General features: G+C 40.1%; 1 protein-coding gene across 4 annotated transcripts in view; it reads left to right on the forward strand.

The window, feature by feature from the left end:
• Positions 1–21439, forward strand: part of Ankrd30a (ankyrin repeat domain 30A) — a 64382-nt gene that overhangs the window by 11935 nt on the left and 31008 nt on the right. For 2 of the 4 annotated variants that reach the window (XM_085840088.1, XM_085840091.1), the window contains exons 8-19: positions 863–923; positions 1022–1173; positions 1607–1736; positions 2192–2253; positions 6785–6878; positions 9471–9584; positions 10144–10172; positions 10256–10334; positions 14976–15040; positions 17611–17777; positions 18723–18890; positions 21219–21252. In XM_085840088.1, the coding sequence (XP_085696214.1) occupies positions 863–923; positions 1022–1173; positions 1607–1736; positions 2192–2253; positions 6785–6878; positions 9471–9584; positions 10144–10172; positions 10256–10334; positions 14976–15040; positions 17611–17777; positions 18723–18890; positions 21219–21252 (1155 nt within the window). The remainder of the gene's footprint in view (positions 1–862; positions 924–1021; positions 1174–1606; positions 1737–2191; positions 2254–6784; positions 6879–9470; positions 9585–10143; positions 10173–10255; positions 10335–14975; positions 15041–17610; positions 17778–18722; positions 18891–21218; positions 21253–21439) is intronic. The other 2 variants (XM_085840089.1, XM_085840090.1) reach the window with 2 other exon arrangements.

The following is a 21439-nucleotide window of genomic DNA, read 5'->3' on the forward strand; positions in this document are numbered from 1 at the left end:
GCCGGGCTTTCCTCCTTTTTTCTTCATTTCAAACTTATTCATACGTTCCCTCCCTCCGTACGCAGACACATGACACCTGTCTGCGGTGTCTTCTATCGGTGCCCTTTTCTCCATGGTTGGCATGTTTAGCCATACTTCTCTTCAGTCCCTGTGTGTGGCTTTGCCGCACAAGATTTATTCTTTTTCCCTCCTCTTGGTTAGAAAGAGCTAAATGTGTATAATAATTTGCATGTTACTTTTGGCACACAGGGTAGAATCACTTACACTGTTTGTAATTTCAACCCATGAACTACAGAAAGTTAAGCCCTCGTAGCTTCTCCTTTAGATGCGGTCGTGATGATACATTCAAAGTATTTTCAATTTCTTTAAATGCTAGTGTTTTCAGAAATACTCCAAATTGTGAATACATTTTTGTTCTAGGTTATTTCATTTAAATCATACACTAAAGGATATCATAAAATTTGTGCCCATTGGACTTGCAAACTTTATATGCCCCAATATAGGGGAATGCCAGGGCCAAAAGAATGGGAATGGGTGGGTAGGGAAGTGGGGGGCGCTATGGGGGACTTTTGGGATAGCATTGGAAATGTAACTGAGGAAAATATGTAATAAAAATATTAAAAATTAAAAAAAATAAATAAATAAAATTTGTGTAATAATTAGGTGTAAGGAGAGTAAAATTTTGCTAGTCCTATCCCATAATCCTCGTGCAGTTGAAGTATGTAGACTAGTAAATGGCACAATATTTGAGTCTACCTTAAGGATTCAGAAACATACTCTTGCTGTTAGATCAGATGGTAAGAGCGAATACTATATTTACTTTATTAACATGTTATTTTCAAAATTATTTTTGTTTTTCTAGAATGTCCCCAAAATTAATTTGACAGAGTTGTGGACAGCTGCTCAGCAGTCTAAGAAAAACCGTAAGTCATTTAAATTTAAAGATGGCCTTTTCTTGTGCTGGTCATTCATTTAAAAGTAAGTATTTCCATGTGTTCTTTTTTTCTTTTTTTCATAATAGAAACAAAATGTGGCTTTGAGGAACTAGACGATGGAGCCCGGTTTGATGACAGTGATTCCCCCAGTGAAAGTGAAGATGAGATTGAGGTTGAGGCTGCGCCATCAGTCAGACTCCAGACCCTCTCCCCATCCCGTCAGTCACCTGACCCTGGAGTGCGCACATTCTTTTATCTTTAAAAGTCGGGCATGCCTGTTGATTGTTTGGGGGGCTCCTTTCTCTTTCCCTGAAAAAACTGGTCAAAATTCTCTCTTTGCTGCATGCTTGCATGCGTGCAGGCCAGAGGCGTCCGATGCCCTGGAACTGGAATTGCATGTGGATCTGAGCTTCTGTGGGTGTACTGAGAATTACAGTTGTGTCCTCTGAAGAGAGCAAGTGCCCCTAACTGCCGAGCCGTCTTCCAGCCCCATGTCTTCCTCTGAATGCATTCTTCGTGTCTGCCTTCCCGGTCCTTTGTCTACCTCAGACGGAGGTCACGGACCTTTCGCCTACTCACTGCGGCCTGTGTTACTCATTTTCACCAAACAGTGAATAGCAAGCACCCTGTGAGCTGCAGGGTGAGTCAAGTTTCTGTTTTCTCCCCCATAGGAAGGAGCAACCGAGCCAGCAATTGAAGGAGAAGAAAACGGTACTGATGTTATTGAGAGCGCTTCACAGGAGCAACCAAATCATGACAATTTAACCCGTGCTGATGGTTGGCACAAAAGTAATAAAAGTGGTGAGTTAGTGAATACTTCCAAACATTTCCATGCTCACTGTTATAAAGCACTGAGGGGTTGAGCACCAACATCAGCATCTGTTTCTTCTAACGACCCTTCCTCTTGCTCTTCTTTTACTTTTAACTTATTTATTTTATGTATATGAGTGCACTGCAGCTGTCTTCAGACACACCAGAAGAGAGCATCAGATCCCATTACAGATGGTTGCGAGCCACCATGTGGTTGCTGGGAATTGAACTCAGGACCTCTGGATAGAGCAGCCAGTGCTCTTAACCACTGAGCCATCCCTCCAGCCCTCTCTTGCTCTTCCTTGCTATACCAATTCTGTGTGAAGCTGCTTAACCACCAAAAGCTGTCATCTTTATTGTCACTTTGTGGATATAGATAAACACACATGAGTTTAAAATTCAGAAATACGTGTTTTAATTAATATGTATGTGACTGTGTTTTATAGAAATGATGTCTGCATTAGGATTAGGAGAAGACGAAGATGAAGACTCACCTTGGGATTCTGAGGTACGGACAATGCATAATTGGAGCTGCTCACATTCTCACCTGCACGTGCCTTTGAGGGGCTGTTTCCTCGCATCTTCAATCCATAAATAATACTTCTAAAGCAAGTACTGCTCGAACCCTACCCTGCTCATCTGTGTGCTTCAGTTAGAGATGTGGAAGGCAGACGAACCACTTTGGATTAAATTTAAGTGCAAATGAAAAAGTCACGTCAACCTGTGACCTGAAAGATTCTGTGGTGGGTGTGGGTGTGTGCACGTGCAATGGGATTCTGAGGGAAAGTGTAAACTCTGAGTTTTTACCCCTGAGACCTGAAACAGGTGGGACTTGGGGTGTCATTTAACCTCGGTTGTAAAGTATAAAACCACAAGGGAGATATCAGGAGAAAGAAAAGAATCAGCGTAACTTTGTAGCTGTAGTGATTTTGGTTAAATTTGTTTTAACCTAATTCTGCTGCAATAGATTTAAATCCTCTTCAGACGTGAAGTGCATTTAGTACCAGTGTAATGTCCGTCCGTCCATAACGATCCATTTTAATGACACCACCATAGAAAGAGTTGGGGGCGGCTTGGAAGTGCAGCAGCCGTGCATACTGGAACACCACTGTCAAAAGACGTGGCCATTTTTGGTTCTGACATTTAATATTTATAGAATTTGGGGGAAGTTAACCTATTTGAGTGTCAGAGACTGTGTTTGCCATAAAGACATGAGATGCACCAGTGAGGTGAGAAGATAACACATCCTGTGAGGAGTGACATGTGTCCACTCATGTGGCAGTACCACATATGGCAGCACGATCCTACTGCTCCTTGAAATAAACCAAAGAGATGTAGTGTCAAGGAAAGGGCCACTCAGATCTTCATTCTGGAAATCCCAACAAATTACCCATTGAGGTAACCTGGAAGATACAGCGATTCTGTGCATGAGGTCTTTCCCAAGAGGCCTTATATGCTTTGCCCTGAGTAAACTGAGACTAAGTTACCGCCATAGCTGAGGCAGCTAGACACTCAGTATGACAAGTGGAGGAGGCTCAGTGTTAGTGTAGCGGTAGAACAGAAGACCACGCAGCTCTGTCAGTCAGTCTCACTGCATCAGCTAAAGGAAACAGGAGGGAGTTTGGGTTTCAGATGGAGTTGAGGTGGCATTATTAGGGCTCTGTCTGAGGATGACATTCAAACTCCCAACTAAAGGATGAGAGCAGCAGCCAGCCTATGGGAGTTGAGAACATTCTGAGAAATGATGAATGGAGTTTGTTCATCACTTTGCTCTAAATGTCCAAAGATAAAGCATGAAGTTAAATATTCATTTATATATGTATACTCTATACAAAATAATTCCTTAGCACATTGTAAACACTTACTTAGACATTTTTATGTTCTTCCTTGTTCAAGCATACTACATATTTTGGAAGTTCTTTTTGATTGGAAGGGATCACATTCTGCCTTTGATATTTGTGGGCTTTTATTTATACAAGCAGAAAAGAGGTTCTTTATCATTTTATTCAACCAATTTTTGCTGGCTGTAAAATTTTCACACAAATTTACTTAAGATTTTTCCAAGCCTTGGTTTTACCTAAATATAGCAACTTTTTAAAAATTGAATATCTTATTTGTTTGCATTTCAAATGTTATCCCCTTTCCCAGTTTCCCCTCTGCAAACCCTCTATCCCATCTCCCTTACCCTGCTTCTGTGTGGGTGCTCCCTCACCCATTACCCACTCCTGCCTTACCACGCTAGCATTCCTCTACACTGGGGCATCAAGACTTCACAGGACCAAATTGTGTAAATATACCACATTTTCTGTATCCATTCCTCTGTTGAGGGACATCTGGGTTCTTTCCAGCTTCTGGCTATTATAAATATGGCTGCTATGAACATAGTGGAGCATGTATCCTTATTGCATCTTGGAGGATCTTGTGAGTATATGCCCAGGAGATGTATTGCTGGATCTTCCGGTAGTACTATGTCCAGTTTTCTGAGGAACCGCCAGACTGATTTCCAGAGTGGTTGTACCAGCTTGCAATCTCACCAGCAATGAAGGAGTGTTCCTCTTTCACCAGATCCTTGCCAGCATCTGCTGTCACCTGAGCCATTCTGACTGGTGTGAGGTAGAATCTCAGGGTTGTTTTGATTTGCATTTCCCTGATGACTACAGATGTTGAACATTTCTTTAGGTGCTTCTCAGTCATTCAAATTTCCTTAGTTGAGAATTCTCTGTTTCGCTCTATTCCCCATTTTTTGATAAGGTTGCTTGATTCTCTGGAGTCTAACTTCTTCAGTTCTTTGTATACTCCAGCTTGTTTCTTGGGACCATTTGCTTAGAAAATTGTTTTCCAGCCTTTTACTCTGAGGTAGTGTCTGTCTTTGACACTGAGATGTGTTTCCTGTATGCAGCAAAATGCTGGGTCCTGTTTATGTATCCAGTCTGTTAGTCTATGTCTTTTTATTAGGGAATTGAGTCCATTGATGTTAAGAGATATTAAGGAGTAGTGATTGTTGCTCCCTGTTATTATTGATGTTATTTTTATGTTTGTGTGGTTATCTTCTTTTGGGTTTGTTAAAAGGAATTACTTTCTTGCTTTTTCTAGAGTGTAATTTCCTTCCTTGTGTTGGCATTTTCCATCTATTATCCTTTGTCAGATTGGATTTGTGAAGAGATAATTGTGTAAATTTGATTTTATCATGGAATATCTTGGTTTCTCCACCTATGGTAATTGAGAGTTTTCCTGGGTATAGTAGCCTGGGCTGGCATTTGTGTTCTCTTAGGGTCTGTATGAGATCTGCCCAGGATCTTCTAGCTTTCATAGTCTCTGGTGAGAAGTCTGGTGTAATTCTGATAGGTCTGCCTTTATATGTTACTTGACCTTTTTCCCTTACTGCTTTTAATATTCTTTCTTTGTTTTGTGCATTTCGTGTTTTGACTATTATGTGCAGGAGGAATTTCTTTCTGGTCCAGTCTATTTGGAGTTCTGAAGGTTTCTTGAATGTTTATGGGCATATCTTTCTTTAGGTTAGGGAAGTTTTCTTCTATAATCTTGTTGAAAATATTTGCTGGCCCTTTAAGTTGAAAATCTTCATTCTCATCTACTCCTATTATCTGTAGGTTTGTGTCCTGGATTTCCTGGATGTTTTGGGTTAGCTTTTTTATTTTGCATTTTCTTTGACTGTTGTGTCAATGTTTTCTATGGCATCTTCTGCACCTGAGATTCTCTCTTCTATCTCTTGTATTCTGTTGGTGATGTTTGCATCTTTGTCTCCTGATCTCTTTCCTAGGTTTTCTATCTCCAGGGTTGTCTCCCTTTCTTTATTGTTTCTATTTCCATTTATTGTGATTTCTTTATTGTTTCTATTTCCATTTTTAGATCCTGGATGGTTGTGTTCAATTCCTTCACCTGTTTGGTTGTGTTTTCCTGTAATTCTTTAAGGGATTTTTGTATTTTTCTCTTTAAAGTCTTCTATCTGTTTACATGTGTTCTCCTGTATTTTTTAAGGGAATTATTTATGTCCTTCTTAAAGTCCTCTATCATCATGAGATGTGATTTTAAATCAGAGTCTTGCTTTTCTGGTGTGTTGGAGTATCTAGGGCTTGCTGTGGTGGGAGAACTGGGTTCTGATGATGCCAAGTAGCCTTGGTTTCTGTTGCTTATGTTCTTGTGCTTGCCTTTTGCCATCTGGTTATCTGTGGTGTTAGCTGGTCTTGCTGTCTCTGACTGTGGCTTGTCCCTCCTATAAGCCTGTGTGTCAGCACTCTTGGGTGACCAGCTCTCTCTGGGCAGAATTCAAGTATGAAGAGCTGTGGCACAGGGTCAGCTCCAGGACAAAAATGGAAACCGGAAGCATCCTGTCCCCGGCTGTGTCCTGGGGGCTCCAGGTGAATCCCTCTTGGGCTGGGTATTTGAGCAGAAGTGGTGGTCTTACCTGTGCTCTCAGGTGTGTCAGCACTCCTGGGAGACCAGTTCTCTCCCAGCAGGATTTGGGTAGAGAGAGCTGAGGCATAGGGTCAGCTCTGGCCGCAGATGGAAACCTGAAGCTAGCAACTTGTACAGTGCCTTCTGTGTGATCACTGTGACACGCTCTGACGTTTCTTACCATACAGGCCAGGCTTCTTATTCTGACCTTATACATTTCTGTCATTGGACATATTTTAAGTGTTTCATGCTGTATTGAAGCAGGTGAACTTACAAGAATTTCTTAAGATTCCTGTTTTTTTTAGTCATCTTCTTACATTGCATGAAGAATGAGGAGCAGTGCTAAGTGTTCTAAGCTTCGCTGCTTGCTGAAGCATGAAAACACATTAATTCTTTATGAATATACTCCTCTGACCTTCCATGCTTGCCTTCCTAGCTGGTAACCAGATGAAGAGTGAAGGCGGGTTTGAGCTAGAGGAAACACATGCAGTCTTTTTTATTGACATGTTTCTTTTCAGTGTAGACTTCTTATTTTTCTAGCAGTGTTTAAACAAGAAACTGAAGCATCATCTTAGAAAATGATTAAGAAATCTCTGTGTAACTCATTTTGATCTCTGCTCCAACAGAGTATCTCCGAGAGTGTGTCACTGAAAGACGTAGGTCACTTCTCTGGGACTGCAGATCAAACAGGAAAAAGGAGAGCACGTGGACAGATAGAAGGTAAGAATGGCTTCGTGGTTTGTGCATAGCAGCAAAGCATCTTCAGGAGAATGGTGGGAGGGGCAATAGAGAAGAAGAAACCCTAGACCCTATCAGGTCTGCCAGCCGTTATGATCTGAGTTTGATTTTCTAATTAATTTTCCCTCTATTACCTTACAAAACATATCCATGTGACATACAAGTATAATAGGAATATTATCCCTAAAGTCAAAGAAATAAAAAACAGAGCATGGCCTCAAAAAGTAAAGGCTGCAGTAAAGGAAATGAGCATTTTAAAAATATTTTTTTTTTGTATGAGTGCTCTATCTGCATGTACACCTGCACACCAGAAGAGGGCATCGCATACCAGTGAAGATGGTTGTGAGCCACCATGTGGTTGATTGGAATTGAACTCAGGACCTCTGGAAGAGCAACCAGTGTTCTTAGCCACTGAGCCAACTCTCCAACCTGGAAATAGGCATTTTTAACTATATTTAAGTATGTGTATATATAAACTATATTTAAGTGTATATATATCACACTCTTTGAGCAGCTACACTGTATTCTCCTCTTGTACCCAGAGTCAGTCATATTCTGTAAACTGCTTTGAAGTTCATAGTATTTTAAATGATTTATTTTTATTTTTTATTTTTTTTCTGGCCAGTTTGAATCTAGTTTGAATCCTCTATCAGTTTCTGGATGACAGCTATTCTGATAGGGTGAAGTGGTATCTCAATATAGTTTTAATTTGTGTTTCCAAGATGACCAGGAATATTCAAGACTTTTAAAAATAGTTATTGACCATTTGTGTTTCTTCTTTTGAAAGCTGTCCATTTCATTAGCCCATTGGTAGTTTTGTAGTTTTGGTTCTTTGGTATGCAACTTCTGCATTTCTTTGTAAATTCTCAATATTAGCCCCCTGTTTGAACAGTTGGTAAAGTAGCCTTCATATATATCATAACAGTATACTCTCAGAGAAAGAAACTAAAAATAAAAACACTTATAATAGCTTAGAGGAGTTAAGTGTGCATGGAATATACCTAACTAAAAAAGGAGAGACCCTTCTAGTGGGAATGTCAGAATCCTGAGAAGGGAATCCAAACAGATGCTGTTGATGGAAGAGTGTCCGTGCTCCTAGACTGGCAGATTGGCTATTGTGATCATGGTGCCATGTTGGATCAACAGACTGAGTTTTGACCTTGGGAATCTTTAATTTTATGTGCATTGAAGTTTTGACTTCATGTGAGGATGTGAGAACCCTGAAACTAGAGTTAGACAGTTGTGAGCTGCCATGTGGGTGCTGGGAATTGAACCCAGGTCCTCCGGAAGAACAGCCAGTACTTTAAACTGCTGAGCCCTCTCTCCAGCCCTGACATGAGGAATTCTTTTTTTTTTTTTTTTTGGTTTTTCGAGACAGGGTTTCTCTGTGTAGCCCTGGCTGTCCTGGCACTCACTTTGTAGACCAGGCTGGCCTCGAACTCAGACATCCGCCTGCCTCTGCCTCCCGAGTGCTGGGATTCAAGGCGTGCACCACCACGCCCGGTGAGGAATTCTTAATAACCTTTAATTATAGCTACCTTACACTCAGCACATGCTTTAAGGTTTACCTTTTCAAAACTCTTCAGGACAATCTTTAACCTTCCAATTGCTTATCACCTGTTTTCCTTTTCAAAAAATCCTTTCCTTTAGGCCTCCTAGTTTACCACACAAAACCTTTTCACATTCAAAAGCATTTCTTTTTCCTTTAACAGTTAACCCAAAACAAATTTTCTAACTTTTACATCCCCTTTTCTTTCTGACTTCAGTCTTACTGCTTTTACATAATTAGGAAACATTTCTAATTATATTCTAAGTGAAACTCAAGAAGTTGTATACGAGACATAGGACACATGAATATTGTATTTTGAATATGTGGGAGTTATAAATACAGACTGGCAATGCTTCTAGTTAGAAAATTCAAAAGAAAGGGGAAATAGGGATTATAATTCCGAATTATAATACAAAGGAAAGAAGGAAGGTACTGGAATAATCAGTAGAAAACATGTAAGATGAAAACCATGCATGTAAAGGTCTGGAGGTCACTAGAAGAGAAGAGTAATTTTTGTGGTAAGGAGGGAAGCAGCCGGGCGCTGTGGGAGCTGACCCGGGGTGGGGGTGGGGGTGGGGGTGGGGGTGGGGATGCTAAGGAGCTCAGGCTAGACTCTTGCTGCTTCAGTGTTACTGGAATTTGGAAGCAGAGTTAGAATTTGATTTACCATAGCCTCACAGATGTCATCTGAACAATTAACAGGCACCTGAGACTCTCATTAATATGTTACTTAGATTATATTATTATTATTATTGTTGTTGTGTTGTTGTCTTTTGAGATAACTGATTTTTTTGAAGAAGTAGTTGTTTCATGGAAATCTATTAAAGACTAACATAGTTAATAGCTAAACCAAACTGATTTTAAAGCAAAGCATTATGGTTCATTTCTTAAGTATTTTAAATAAATATTAAACCAATCTTGAAATAAAAGTATATTAATATCTCTGGTTCTAATATCTGATGACTCAGTCTACTTTTCCTTCTTGATAATTATTTAATATTAAAAACATGCTCGTTATTTCTTAGATGTGACTTATATACCTTCTTGCATGAGTGGATCAAGAAGCTTTAAGATGGCTAAACTAGAGGAGTCAAGAAATGTAGGCATTCCAGTAGCCCACATGGGTATGGAAAAAAATGGTATTTTTATTAACTATTATTCTACAAGTATATATCTAAATCTAATTGATTTTTTAAATCTTCTCTGGTAGGAAATGAATTGTACATTCAACTGAACTTTCTATCTTTCTGCTTTTTAACTTATAGGGCAAACTGAAAACCGTGATAAATGCTTGTAGTATAATGTAATAAACCATTCTGGTATGCTGCATTAAAGACACGCTTTTACCATCGCCTCTGCAGTGGATCTTCACAGTCATGACTTGTTGCTCTAACTAATGATCATGTTTCTGTCTGTTCATCAGCATGCTCACTGTGGTGAAAACACATGTTTCTGTTTTAGTCATGGTCACTGGACACACCTCACTTTGAGTCCTAACTGCATGTTTTGTCAAACTTACTCTCTTGTTTTTCATTGAATAGATTTCTGATACGTGGGTGGCCTTAGCAGAGGGGGATAGCAGAACTGATCATTTTCAAATGTGTCATGAGGGCTCAGCGCCGTAGTAACTGCATAAATAGATGGTTGGCTTACCATATTTATATATAATAAATTATACATTTTCCTTTTGCTTTTCAGAGGCCCCCAGGAAATACGCAATCATGGAGGTATAGTAATGTTTCATCGTGAGTTTTTACTACATGTTATATGGAGTACACATTTGTTAAATACTGTTTTCAAATCCATCCAGCCTACCATCGAAAGGAGGGCTCCTATTCTGAACAAAACAGAGACAGTGGGAATGAAGGATGCACAGACTTTCAAGTCAGGTAAATTGTGGAGTACTCTTAGGGGAGGCGCATTACACATTGGGAATGCTCAGTCTTCGGTTCCTAAACGTTTTTTACTCCCTATTTTATTAGAAAGATTTGAAGTAAATAAAACAGCATTGTTACTGGAACCTGTCATTGGTAGGTACCACACTGTCACCTTTGGAAGCCAGGAGTTACCTGAATTGTTTAGTGGCTTCAACTAAGTCAGTCTCTGGATTTGTGGCTTTGACATAGGAAAGAATGTTTAGACTAGCCAGGATGAAACAAAGTTGAGGGTTTTGCTAAAAGTAGAGAGAAAGACACTCAAATGACTAGAAGCCCATCTGCACATGCGTATGACGTTTCATTGAGCTCTGGCTCCTCAGCAAAGGAGCTGAGAGAGACACGTGGGAAAGAAGACATGCCCACAAGTGGGTGTGGGCTTCTCAGGAGGATCCAACCGAGTGTGGGATCCTTAGCCATATCGCTTTGGTGGCTCTCAAGTTACATCTCAAAGGGTTGTTTAGAAACTTTGATTTTTTTTTCTTATATTTTCCTCTTGTTTTGATAAATGAGATTATAAATTGACTCTGGGTCCCTTGAATGAAAAACTCAAAATTCAAAAATTTAAAATTCAAAAACTTCCGTGGAGCCCACATTAAATAGAATATGAGTATCTTATAAGACTTACTAGAGCAGTATATCCTTATGCCATCTTTAAAGCAGTTAATTCAAACTTCCACTAATATCTGCCTACAGGAAGCAGATGGTTTTTAATTGTGAAGCTCTCTGCCTAGAACAGCCATCCTGTTATACCATCTATCTGTTGTGCTCTCTACCAGGAGCCCCAGACATTTATTTAATTAATACCTATTATAACATCTATCTGTTGCTCTCTACCTAGAGCCACAGACGTTTATCAATTAAGACCTGTTCTTAGCAGGCGATTATCACTGCTCTCTCTACTTGGAGCCAGTGACTAATATTCCCTATCTGGTTCCGAACTGCAAGCGAAAATGATCTGATAAGGTAAAACCAGGGCCATGCAAGGGGGTTGTATCTTTTAGTGTAAATAGGATTTCTGGTGAGACCTCTACCAGGTTTCCAGCTGAGAAGACAGAAGTCTCGAAAGCAGTGGTCCCCAACCTTCCTGATGCTTTAATACAGTTCTTTAACACAACCCTTTACTACAGTTTTTAGGTTGTAGTGACCCCCAACCATAAAATTCTTTCATTGCTACTGTTATGAACCGTACTGTAGCTATCTGATATGCAGGATGTCTGAGATGCAGCTCCCATGAATAGGTCATTCAGTCCCCGAAGGGGTTGTGACCTACAGGTTGAGAAGCATGACTCCAAAGCAAGTGGTACCTAGGCTTGCCTCTGCTGCTCAGCTGGCTGGCCGTGTCACCACATACTGTAGAGGTGGCTTCTTTCTTTTCTCATGTCCCCATAATTGTCAGTGTCTACCACACTTCTGGACTGGGTGGGGCTACAAAGCCCACCCCCACAATGACACACTTCCTTCAACAAGGCCACACCCCTAACAGAACCACTCCCTAAGGGCAAAGCCTATTCAAACCACCACAATGTCAAAAGACTAGGGGACTTTATTGGAGAAATGGTTCTTACAGTTTCATCATATTTTCCCTCTTATCTCAAAAAGCTTAACTCTCGCCACTCTGCTTAGAAAAGAAAAAAAGAAACAAATATTTGTTGTGTTTGTATTTCCTGTCTCCTGTTTATCCACTCTTTGATTTTATGTGGAACAAGACTCATTCTGTTTTTGCATGGGAGACAGGAAATCACTTTGGATATCATTTATTCTTAAATTTGTGATGTTTATCCATGTCTTAAAAGGGGAACTCTGGAAATACTCGGTGTGCATCAAATAAGTAGTACTAATAGACGGAAAGAGGATAAATAATTGAACATCTCTGAGTGAATAGGAAAAGGGACAGGTGACATAGAGTGCCACAGACCACCCCAGTCGGGTATGGGGGTCCCTGGAATGAGGGTCCTCGAAGCTAGGTGGGTAAGGATCCAGCAGTGACAAACAGAAACAAACACAGAGGCAGTCTGAATCTGAGTGCACTCTGCAGCTCTCAAGCAGGGTATTTTATACATTAAAAAAAAAAACAAATATTACATCTCTTAGAAACTATATCCAGTGAAACAGTCACAAATACCAACAAAAATCATTTGGCACAGTAAAGCACAAGAATCATCCAAGCATTACAACTCTGAAACTATGTATTCAGTGGGTCACAAACAGAACAGGTAACATCATTCTAAACCATCAAAATAGAACAATTCTAAAAGGATGCATTCAGTGGGGGCTGTCGCCCAAGGTTAGTGGCGGGTTTCCAGGAGCAGGTTAATAAATCTTTAACAGTCAGTGCTCTTAACCGCTGAACTAACTCTCCAGCCCCGTGGTCAATTATTATTTAACATCTAATGCCTGATTTTTTTATAAATCTTCAATGCATAAATTTAAATTATTTAATTCTTTCTAATTAAGGCTTTATTTACCATATAGTAAAACCCACCTCCAATGACACACATGTAGACATATGAAATTTTATTGTTGGGAAAGCTTTTATCTAACATAATAGTTTTGTAAGTGATTTAGGAAGTAAAGCATTGGTTTCCCTGGGGATAAGGTCATGTTAGTGACCCCATCTCTAGGGATGGTTTCTTACCCATTATTCTCACTTAAGATCTTGGCCTAGGCTCCCAGGAACATGTAAATAAGAAAAGGAATAAGAGAAAACAAAACAGATAGATTTCCATGAGAACTACGGCTCAATATTTTTTCTCCGGCGAAGAGTTCCACAACCAGTTCCAGGAAGCCTCCCCCTTTTGAGGTCAGTCGCCTCAGTCTGTGGAACTTGTCACACAGATCCTACGGGAGGTGGTGTGGCAGTAGAGTAACCCATGGTGTCGAGCTTGTAAGGCAGAGGAGGATATGGGACTTCTTCAAGGAAAACTTTGTGCACATTATATTTGTATCATTTATGTCCTAAGAAGTGAAAACGTTATACTCAGATTTATCAGATTGTAATCCTGATTTGACCTTGCCTAAGACTCATCAAAGATTTTGTTAACGTGATAATAAAAATGAGTTCATAGCACAGTCAGGGTCAAAAACTCAGGTGCCATGCACAGAACTTGCAAAGCTGTCCTGAGAAGGACATGGAATAAGGAATATTCAATGCATTATTTCCATTAGAAAGTTATATTCTGCATGGCTTGTGTGACTCATAGAAGACAGAAAACAGAATAAAGAACTTTCAACTCTAGAGTACTTCTGCCTATCTTTATAATACTGTAGATATCATTTTCACATATTTTGTTAGCATTGTAAGTGAATGAATTCCTTCATCTTAGGAAGAGGTGAGGCCAAACTACAAAGTGAACACAGCTAACGAATCGGGTACTTTCTTTTTGCATGATACTTGATACTTTTTGCAATGAAAGGACTAGTATTTCAGAACTCAAATTTGTACATTTCTTTGTTAAATGAAATTTTGTTCTATCCTAGGCCCAGATAATGTCATGTCCTAATTTTTTCTAGAAACATTCCCTCTGTCCTCTTTATTCTGCTGCTGTCTTCTCCTGATTTATTGACTTCAGTTCCCCTGGCCCTCACACTTAGCACCCACTGCTTCCCCCACCCTAGGGCACTTGGCACTCTGCCACCAGTGCAGATGGGATCACAAAGCCCCCTAATGTTAGGGCCACACAGTTACCTGTAAAACCTCACAGGCCGACTTCTGCCCAGCTTTCAGTCTTTGACTCTTCCTTCTGTTTCTCTCTCATGATTCTGACATTACTAAATTGCTGGTAATGTCCTTTTCTTACCGTCCCGTTTGGCACCGCACTCACACTGCTGCCTTTCTTGAACTAATGATCCTTTTCCGCCCTTTATCTGGCTAACCTTGTGGTTTACCCTTAGGAAAGCCGTCCTTCGCGCCGTTCTTTAAATGTTTTGACTCCAAAGCCTGGCATTTAGTAGGAACTCAAGTACTGGTTCTCAAGGAAAATAAAAATCTTTATATGCAGATGGTTTTTAAAAATTGACCTGTCCAGTACAGGAGCAAAACGAATATACATGTAAGGAGGGAAATGCAGCTCAAGTGGTAGAGATGTGGTGGGAAAATTGCTAAGACAGCCCCAAGGAAAGCAGCACCTGTTAGCCAGTGAAGGAGATGCCTCACAGCAGTGGGTGGAAGCATTCAGATGTAATACAGTCGTCTTCAGCCACGATGGGCATAAGAGGTATTCCACAGTAATTGTGGAAGCCAGAGTCACTGTTAGCACACGGAATTGTGTGCCCTTGGAGTTTCTGGTGTTGTTTATGTTCTGTGAGTCTGGTATTTCTAATGCTCCTCCTCAGGATGTATTATGGTGAGTGAATTTGTGCGTGAGTCATTGAGATTTTATATGTAATGATTTGGGCTCCAGAGAGTGTCTGAATGATTGGTAGAAGTTTTGGATAATTAGGAGTATTTCCCTAAAGTAGTAAATATTTAGCTTTATAGCTAAGGATTAAGTGTAACTTAAACTCTTAAAAGCAAATTGATTATTTTTCTAGGTTTATAAAGATTTTATCTAGTAAAGAAGTTTATTTTAACCCAGTGTGCGCATTTGATTTCAGAGCCAGAATCAGTATCAAGAGAAGAACAGACAAGGCTCAGTGGCAGCGAGGACAGCCAGCAAAAGGTACGTGAATGTTGCATGCCAGCCTGCGGCTTACAAGGACCAGGTACACCAGGGAGGCAGGCTGGGGCTGAAAGAGACTTAGACAGCGAGAGGTTAATGGAGCCAAGACAAGATTCTGTTCAAAGCTCCCCCCCACCTCCTTATAAAAAGGGGAAGGCCCATCCCCGCCAGTCCATTCTTGGTGTCTGGAGCCAGCGATGTGCAGGATAGGATGTTCCTCCGAATGTATCAGATGCTTCTCAGCAGGTAGCGGTGTCTTGGAGAGTGCAGTGGCAGGTGGCAGAACAAAAGAGTCATCTAGGTCGAAAGGCTCCACCTTAGGTAATTTCCTTCTCAGTGGCAGCAAGGTCAAAGTCTGGATCAGCCTGCTTCAGGGCTGAGGGAGGCTACACGTGAAAGCTGAAGCTGGTTTACTGTTCTCTTTGCTTTAGTAAGAGAGCATGGATGAGTACCATTCAGACTAGCCTTTTAGGATCAGTAGGTAGTAATTTAATATTCAATTTTAAAACAAGCTTTATTTTTAATTACATGTATATGTGTGTGGGCAAGTGCTTATGTGTGCAGAGGCCAGAAGAGAGTCTATGACCCCTTGGAGCTGGAGTTAGAAGCCAGGATGAACTCCACAGGGCTCTGAGAACCGAACTCAGTATGTCCTCTTAACCACTGAGCCATCTCTCCAGCCCCTAATACTTAATTTTCACAACATCTTAACTAGTTAGCAATTTTGAAATAGGGCTAGGGAGATTCGTCCTTGGGTAAGAGTGCTTGCTGTATAAGAATCTATAGACCTGAGTTTAAATCCCCAACATTCACATAGAAAAAGCCCAAGGTAGACATGTGTGTTGGTAATTGCAGCACCAAGGGGCAGAAGTAGCAGAGTGTGGGAGCTCAGTAACCCCACAACATAACCTTTGAACTATTCCCTGAACCAGCACATAAAGTAACCTCCATCGCCTGGCAGAGAATCACAGCTCTGCAGTGAGGCCTCGGTATTGGGGTACTAGGTGATACGCTTTACCGTTCTAATTTGATTTATCGTCAGAACCTGGCAAATACCCTAAATGGCTTCATCCACTATCTTTATTGAATAGGAGACTGTATTAGAACTGGACTTAATACAAATGACTACACTGTTATAGTTTTGTAATTGGAACTAATGTTGCTCTTTTTTCTAATCAGTATTTATTGACTTTGACACTTAATAAAGTTTGCCTCCTCTCTAAAGATCATTTGGTGATCTTTAGAAAAAGGACTTAATCTACTCTTTAGCATGTGATAAGGTAAGGCTTTGTAACACTAAAACACAAAACAAAACACAACCCTTGGGCTGGTGAGATGGCTCTGGTTAAGAGCACTGACTGCTCTTCCGAAGGTCCTGAGTTCAAATCCCAGCAACTACATGGTGGCTCACAACCATCTGTAACAAGATCTGACGCCCTCTTCTGGAGTGTCTGAAGACAGCTATAGTGTACTCACATATAATAAAATAAAATAAAAAAAGAAAGAAAAAAAAAACCACGACCCTTGTAATCTGTGTTTAGTAAGTGTAGCACAGAGTCCAGTGTGGTGCAAACAGTCAGCAGGCACGATGAGTCTGCGGGTCACGGTGTCCACTGCAGACTGAGGTAGGTTAGCTTTTACTTCTTACAGTCCAGTGACTTAAAATTAGCTAAAACCCTGCTTACTGGTAAGATCTCAACTGCTTTCTTTGTATATACTCTTTTATTATTTAAAAATAAAGTTCTTTTAAAAATATACAGCCTTACAATAAGAACTCTTTTTAAAGATTTATTTATTTATGTTTATGGGTATTTTGCCTGCATGTACATTTGCACACCAGAAGAGGGCATCGGATCCCATTGCAGGTGGTTATGAGCCACCATGTGGGTTCTGGGAATTGAACTCAGGACCTCTAGAAGAGCAGTCAGTGCTCTTAACCACTGAAACATCTCTTCAGTCCCAGAAAGAACTCTTAAGAATAAAATTCTGAGTTTTCTTTTTCAATATGCAAAACGTGGGACTCGTCAAATCCAAATCCTGGCTAAACTGTCACGTGATAAAAACCAGTAACAACTAAGAGCTTTTAAGAAAAGCAGGAATTCCTTTGCCATTGAATAATGGTTTTTTTTTTTTTAAGATTTATTTTTATTTTATGTGTGGGTGTGTCTGGCGTGCGTGTACTTATGTTCACTAAGTGTACGCCTGGTGCCTACAGAGGTCGGAGTGCACTGGGTCCCTGCAGCAACTGGTCCAGATGGTTGTGAGCCACCACGTGAGTGCTGGGAACCAATCAGCGCTCTCAACCACGGAGCCTTCTCTTCAGCCCCTCCCACAGAAAGTCTTTTTTCTTCTTCTTCTTCTTTTTTTTTTCTTGGTTTTCCGAGACAGGGTTTCTCTGTATCAGTATAGCCCTGGCTGTCCTGGAACTCACTCTGTAGACCAGGCTGGCCTCGAACTCAGAAATCCGCCTGCCTCTGCCTCCCAAGTGCTGGGATTAAAGGCGTGCGCCACCACGCCCGGCTTCTGTTTTTTTTAAATCAAGTCATCCTTCTGTCCACTTTACATTAAAGGTTGAAGAAAAGAGAAAGTACAAAAATAATGAAGCAGAACCCTCAGGAACTCTATACAGCGGTGCTGCTGACAGCGGTGCTGCTGACGGCGGTGCTGATGTAAAGCCACAGAGTGGAGTCACTGATAACCAGCAGTCTCCCAGGGAGGGGAGTGAGGGACGTGGCAGGTAAGAGTGCGCAATATTTAACATTGGAGAGGTGTTACTATAAAACCCATTGAAATTTAATTTGAGTTACTATTCATTTTTAAGTAAATGTTGTGCATATAGGTTAGACATATTCAGCCTTACATGATTGACAGAAAAACATTAAAGGACATATTTTTCCAATTATATTAATTAATTTTTTGTTTAAAAATATATATAAAACATATATAAGATATCCTTAACATACATTATGTTACTTACCTATAATGTGTGACACAGTATATAAACATCCTTAACATATGTATGTATGTAAGTATCTGTAAGTCATGGTTTTTTTATTCCAGAAGGATTTGATCCCAGGAATGAAGCTATTAACTGTCAGGCTAAGGTGTATTTCAGATCATGATACATGCTATTAAACTATCTTCAAAAAGTATTTGCCATCTCCTATAGTAAGAATTTTGGTTTCTTTAAAATTCAGTTATGTTATGTGAATATGTTTCTGTTTTTTTTAATTTATTTTAAAAATTTATTTCAAGAATGGCATACTATTTTAATATATTATTTTAATAAGTCTGAGAATTTAATCCTTTTTGAAGAGGTACTATTAGAGATGAATAATACATGTTAAGGACTAATATATACATACCAAATTAATTCCAGTTAATTACATTATAAATATAATAAAAACAAACTACTCAGGTAACTGATATATAATATATACATATTCTTTTTTCATTTGGGTTTGAATGAGAATGGCCAGCATTAGATTTGAAATGTTATTTTCTTGTTAGAGGTCCATCACTGGGAGTGACTTTTGAGGTTTCAAAAGCCCATACCAGGCCCAGTCTCACTCTCTTCCACTGCTGCCTGTCAGAATTGTACCAAAATTGCTTTTCTTTTATTCTCTGTCAGTAGAATTATTTTTAAAAGACATTTTAAAAAAAATGATTTGTTTTTAAATAGTGGTCCTGCCTTGCTTATGAAGGAATCAAAGAAAATGGAAAATGAAAAATGGGTATCCAGAGAGCCTGCGAGGATGGCAGTGAGTGAGCACACTGGCTTACCAACTGGTGGCTGGCCACAAATGCAGGAGGGTTCCTGCTGGAGTGACACGGACCAAAGTGAAGCCAGGTAAAATACTCATCAGATTTCTATGCTGGGAACAATAATAGAAATGTGGGTACTGACTGATTTAATAATCTTCTTTAAAATCAGAATGTTTGTGTAGTTTCAGGGATGACCCAGCAGAGCTGTCTCTGCTTACCTCAGTGTCGCTGGGTTTGTACGTCTAAGCTACTGACACTTGACATTTTCTAGCCAGGTGTGGTAGCACAGCAACTCTGAGGCAGGCACATCTGCAACCTAGGCCAGCCTGGTCTACAGAGAGTTCCAGAACAGCCAGGGTTATACAGAGAAACCCTGACTCAAAACAATAACAACAACAACAAAAGGATTTATTTCAAAACTGTGGAGGTGTAAGGTTTTGTATTTAGAAAATGTTTACAAGATTCAGAAATTAATAATTACAAGTAGCAGTAAAATAATAATGTGAATTCATTTGCTGCTGTGTCAGTATAAATCCCTTGGAGATAGATAGGCCTGTGTTCACACTGTGTAGCATGCCTCTGGGTTTGCTGGGTGTCATGGTTTGAATATGCTTGGCCCAGCAAGTTGGAATAGTTGTGTCACTGTGGACATGGGCTTTAAGACCCTCATCCTAGCTGCCTGGAAGTCAGTCTTCCACTAGCAGCCTTCAGATGAAGATGTAGAACTCTCAGCTCCGCCTGCACCATGCCTGCCTGGATGCTGCCATGCTCCCACCTTGATGATAATGGACTGAACCTCTGAACCTGAAAGCCTGCCCCAATTAAATGTTGTCTTTATAAGCCTTGCCTTGGTCATGGTGTCTATTCACAGCAGTAAAACACTAACTAAGACACTGGGTCTGCCACTGATCCGCTGTGTGCTCTAGAGCTTTTCTTTGCCCCACTTTGTAAACTGCCTACTGCACTTTAACCTTTCTCACAGGATTGTGAGGAACCACAGTGAGATTAGTACATGAATAGTGCTTACAGTGACGCACGGTAATTGTAGGTCCAGAAAAGGCTACATTTTCTCATCATAAACAAAAAACAAAACAGTGTTTCTGAGGCTGGGGAGATGGCTCAGTGATTAAAAGCTGATGTGATGGCTGCGCTTCCAGAGGCCTGAGTTCAATTTCCAGCAGCCACATGGTGGCTCATGACCATCTATAGAGAGATCTTATGCCCTCTTCTGGCAAGCAGATGTCCATGCACTCATACATTAAAACAAAACATTAATTAATTAATTAATTAGTTTTTAAAAAATGTTTTCAGTCCAGGTATGGTCGTTTATGCTCGTAATTCAAGGCTAAGGCAAGAGGATCACATAAGCCAGCCTGGAACACACAATGAATTCTGGGCTTACCTACTCTACAGAGTTATCTGTTATAGGCAGACCTGCAGGACATTTACCTTATCTCAAAACAAAATGGTTTCCTATGTAAGAACTTCTGAAACACTTTTTATATAGGTCGTAGTGCCCACAAATGACAGTGACAATGACAAATGGAGCCAGCAATACAGCTTAGAGGATGAAAGCACTTGCCACCAGCCTGAGGCCCTGAGTCTGATATCCCAGAATACACATGGCTGCAGGAGAGAACCACTCATACACATTGTGCTCTGACCTCCTCCCTTGCACTGTAACACACATTTTTGCATGTGCACACACACATACACACTAGAAAGAAAAGTAAAACACTTTCTTGATGGTATCTTTTACTATCGAATAAAGCAGGTAGCATGTCTTTCCTTTTTCTGTGATCATCAGAACTTTGACCGAAGTTTAATTCTTTCTAGCCTGGGGATATGTGGCTCAGGTAGTAGAGAGTTTGCCTAGAATACACAGAACCCTGGATTTGATGACCAACAACCCACTGAGGGCCTTGGTGGTTCACAGTTCAGACCCCAGCTCTGGGGATGAGGCTGGGGCTCAAGGTCATCCCCAAGTGAATAAACGAAGTATATATGTGTTTCACTTTCTTACGATAGTAATAGTTGTTTTTTATCTCTTACTTTGTTTATAACTAAACCACCTACAGAAAATTATTATGTAAATCATCTGTAAACTTTATTAGTGAAAGAAATAAGTTTCAAATGTAGAGGTTTTATATAAAAGTCAATAATCTTATATATTCTTCTCTTTTTTTTTTTTTTTTTTTTTTTGTTTTAGAGACAGGGTTTCTCTGTGTAGCTCTGGCTGTCCTGGAACTCACTCTGTAGACCAGGCTGGCCTAGAACTCAGAAATCCTCCTGCCTCTGCCTCCCAAGTGCTGGGATTAAAGGTGTGCACCACCAAGCCCGGCTTATATATTCTTTATATTTAACTTAACATTAGTCTTAAAGGATTCTTAATGGTTTTGTTTTTTTATTTTAGGCCCACAAAGAAAACATCTAGTAAACATAACAAGGTAATGTGAAAAGAATAAAAAAACAATCATTTGGTTTAAAATATGAGGTGTATTTTAAAATGTAATTTAAAAGATATAAAAGACAAAGTGAAAACAGAGGACCTTGTCATCAGGTAGCAAACAGTGGCAGTTGACAACAGTGTCCTTTTGGCTACAATTGAGTTCTTTTAGAAAGTGCCTCCTTCTG

This window comes from Mus caroli, unplaced genomic scaffold (assembly GCF_978045245.1).
Source record: "Mus caroli unplaced genomic scaffold, Mus_caroli_1 scaffold_7, whole genome shotgun sequence".
Classification (NCBI taxonomy): domain Eukaryota; kingdom Metazoa; phylum Chordata; class Mammalia; order Rodentia; family Muridae; genus Mus; species Mus caroli.